Raw genomic sequence first — 1948 nt, 5'->3', positions numbered from 1 at the left:
GGGTGGGCTGCGTGCATGTGCATGTCTGCACATGTGCATGTGGCCAGGGAAGTGCCAAGTAGCTTGCTGTGGGTAAGTCTTTGGGGAGTAGAAGGGGAGTGTCTTGGGGGTGGTGGTGTGGAGATCAAGGCCCCCACAGTGAGGGAGGGAGTAGGGCTGGGGTAGTACATGGGATCCCAAGGTGGGGAGTAGGACCGCCACAGGTAACTCATTCAGGGTGTGAGGCATGTGAGGGGTGGCACCCCATTGCTGTGCACACACCCCAAGGCTCCCTATCCTGCTGTCCTGTACCTAGGAGCCCCACACTACCATAGTGACATATCCCCTGCCCACTTGGCAGTAGCAGGGGCAGCAGTGGGCATGCAGTTGTACCACCCACTGCTGCTGGACAGGCAGGGAGCATGCAGTTGGCATGGGGCTCCATGGGGCAAGGGCAGCAGCTCCAGCCATGCCACTGGGCAGTGAGGGGGGAATTCGGAAAAGGTGGTCACCCTAATGGGGAGTCTGGCAGGCTGCATCTAGCCTGTCAGCAGGGGGTTGAGCACCCCTGCATTGGAACATGGCAGCTCTCTATGTTTGTAACTGAACTGATAATTCTGTGTGGTGTTCAGAACCAGGAAGTCCTCAAACATATGAAAAATACTAAGATTTTTGTTGTTGTGGCTATTCTGAAAATTGGCCTTCAGAGTTTAAGAAAAGAAATTGTACATATTGATAAGGCAGTACACAGCTAAACAATGAGGAAACCCAGAATAAGTTATGTAGCAAAAATTAGTTCTTAATTTTGAGTTTGGAGAGATGTCTTAGTACCAGCAAATAATATACTAAATCTGCTTTAGAAAGAACTTGTCAAAAGTGGAAGGAATTCACTAAAATGGGTAAATTGTGCACCTATTGGGTAATATTTTAAAGTAGGCTTTGCCATACCTACTGAAAAACCATCATGAGGGACCTTCTGCTATAAGGTTCCAATATCCCATGGATTGCCAGGAGAAATACCTGTGGGCACAGTTATTTGCACCTGTAAGTTAGATGCATTTAAATCAAAGTTTTATGGTGAATCTTTTTTGTTTTTACAGACTATTTCAGAAGAAATGTTTTATCAATTGAGTAATATGCTTCCCCAGATCTTCAGAGTGTCTTCTACACTGACTCTGACATCTAAGCATTAAACTCTGTGGAGCAGTAAGACATGGCCTGTTGGAAAAAATGAGAATTGTTTGTTTGTATGTTAAATACTTGAAATTTCTGCATCTTCCCAATAATGGTTGATAATCCCAAACTGAAACTTCAGTTACAAGTTTCAAACCAAATACTGCATACCTGTTTAAATATTAATAATGATAATATAATTATAGCAATGTCCTGCCTAAAACTGGATGCTTACCAAAAAAAAAAATTCTGTTTCAGTAACATAATGTTGACTTTCAATTCATGAAAAACAAATGTGCTCTAATTTTATATGTACTCTAGAAAAACAGTAATTGTTATACTGACAGTGGGAGAAGAGAGACCTGCTTATTTTGAAAATGTTTTCAGAAATTTGTCCAGTGACTTTGTTAATAATGGTAAGCAAGCCACCTGAGAAATTTTTAAATGTGTCCCACTTGTCTTTCCAAGGTCACACTGACCATGAAAACAATGTAAATATTTCAAAATGAAAAATAAAATAAAGTGAAAAGTAACTACTAGTCTGCTTTTTTTCACATCTCATTCAGTAAGTATACTTTTGTCACAGTGATTTACTAGTTTTTGAGTTCTGTTACTGTATTATACTCTTTCACATCTGGTACTCTTAGCGCAGTGGGAGCCAACCTTGGCAGACGTGCCACAAATTTGGTTCCGCATCCTCCCTGAATGTTGCTTCAATCCTCTTCTTTTGCATGATCTATTGATCTGCTTTCTGCCCTGTCCACCGCTATGCAGCTTCTGTTCCCTCTTTAATTTT

The 1948-nt window shown here is 41.8% G+C and overlaps 1 protein-coding gene across 3 annotated transcripts in view; it reads left to right on the top strand.

Annotated features, from left to right (window-relative positions):
* CUNH12orf4 (chromosome unknown C12orf4 homolog) overlaps positions 1–1685 on the top strand; it is a 40284-nt gene extending 38599 nt beyond the window's left edge. For all 3 annotated transcript variants that reach the window (XM_019516016.1, XM_019516017.1, XM_019516015.1), the window contains exon 14: positions 1080–1685. In XM_019516016.1, the coding sequence (XP_019371561.1) occupies positions 1080–1172 (93 nt within the window). In that variant the 3' untranslated portion in view covers positions 1173–1685. The remainder of the gene's footprint in view (positions 1–1079) is intronic.
* Positions 1686–1948: the final 263 nt, after the last annotated feature.

The sequence above is a fragment of the Gavialis gangeticus genome, unplaced genomic scaffold, assembly GCF_001723915.1.
Source record: "Gavialis gangeticus isolate Ggan-Ray unplaced genomic scaffold, GavGan_comp1, whole genome shotgun sequence".
Taxonomy (NCBI): Eukaryota; Metazoa; Chordata; order Crocodylia; family Gavialidae; genus Gavialis; species Gavialis gangeticus.
Note: the sequence above shows the minus strand (reverse complement) of the source record. Positions and strands in the feature narration are given on the sequence as shown.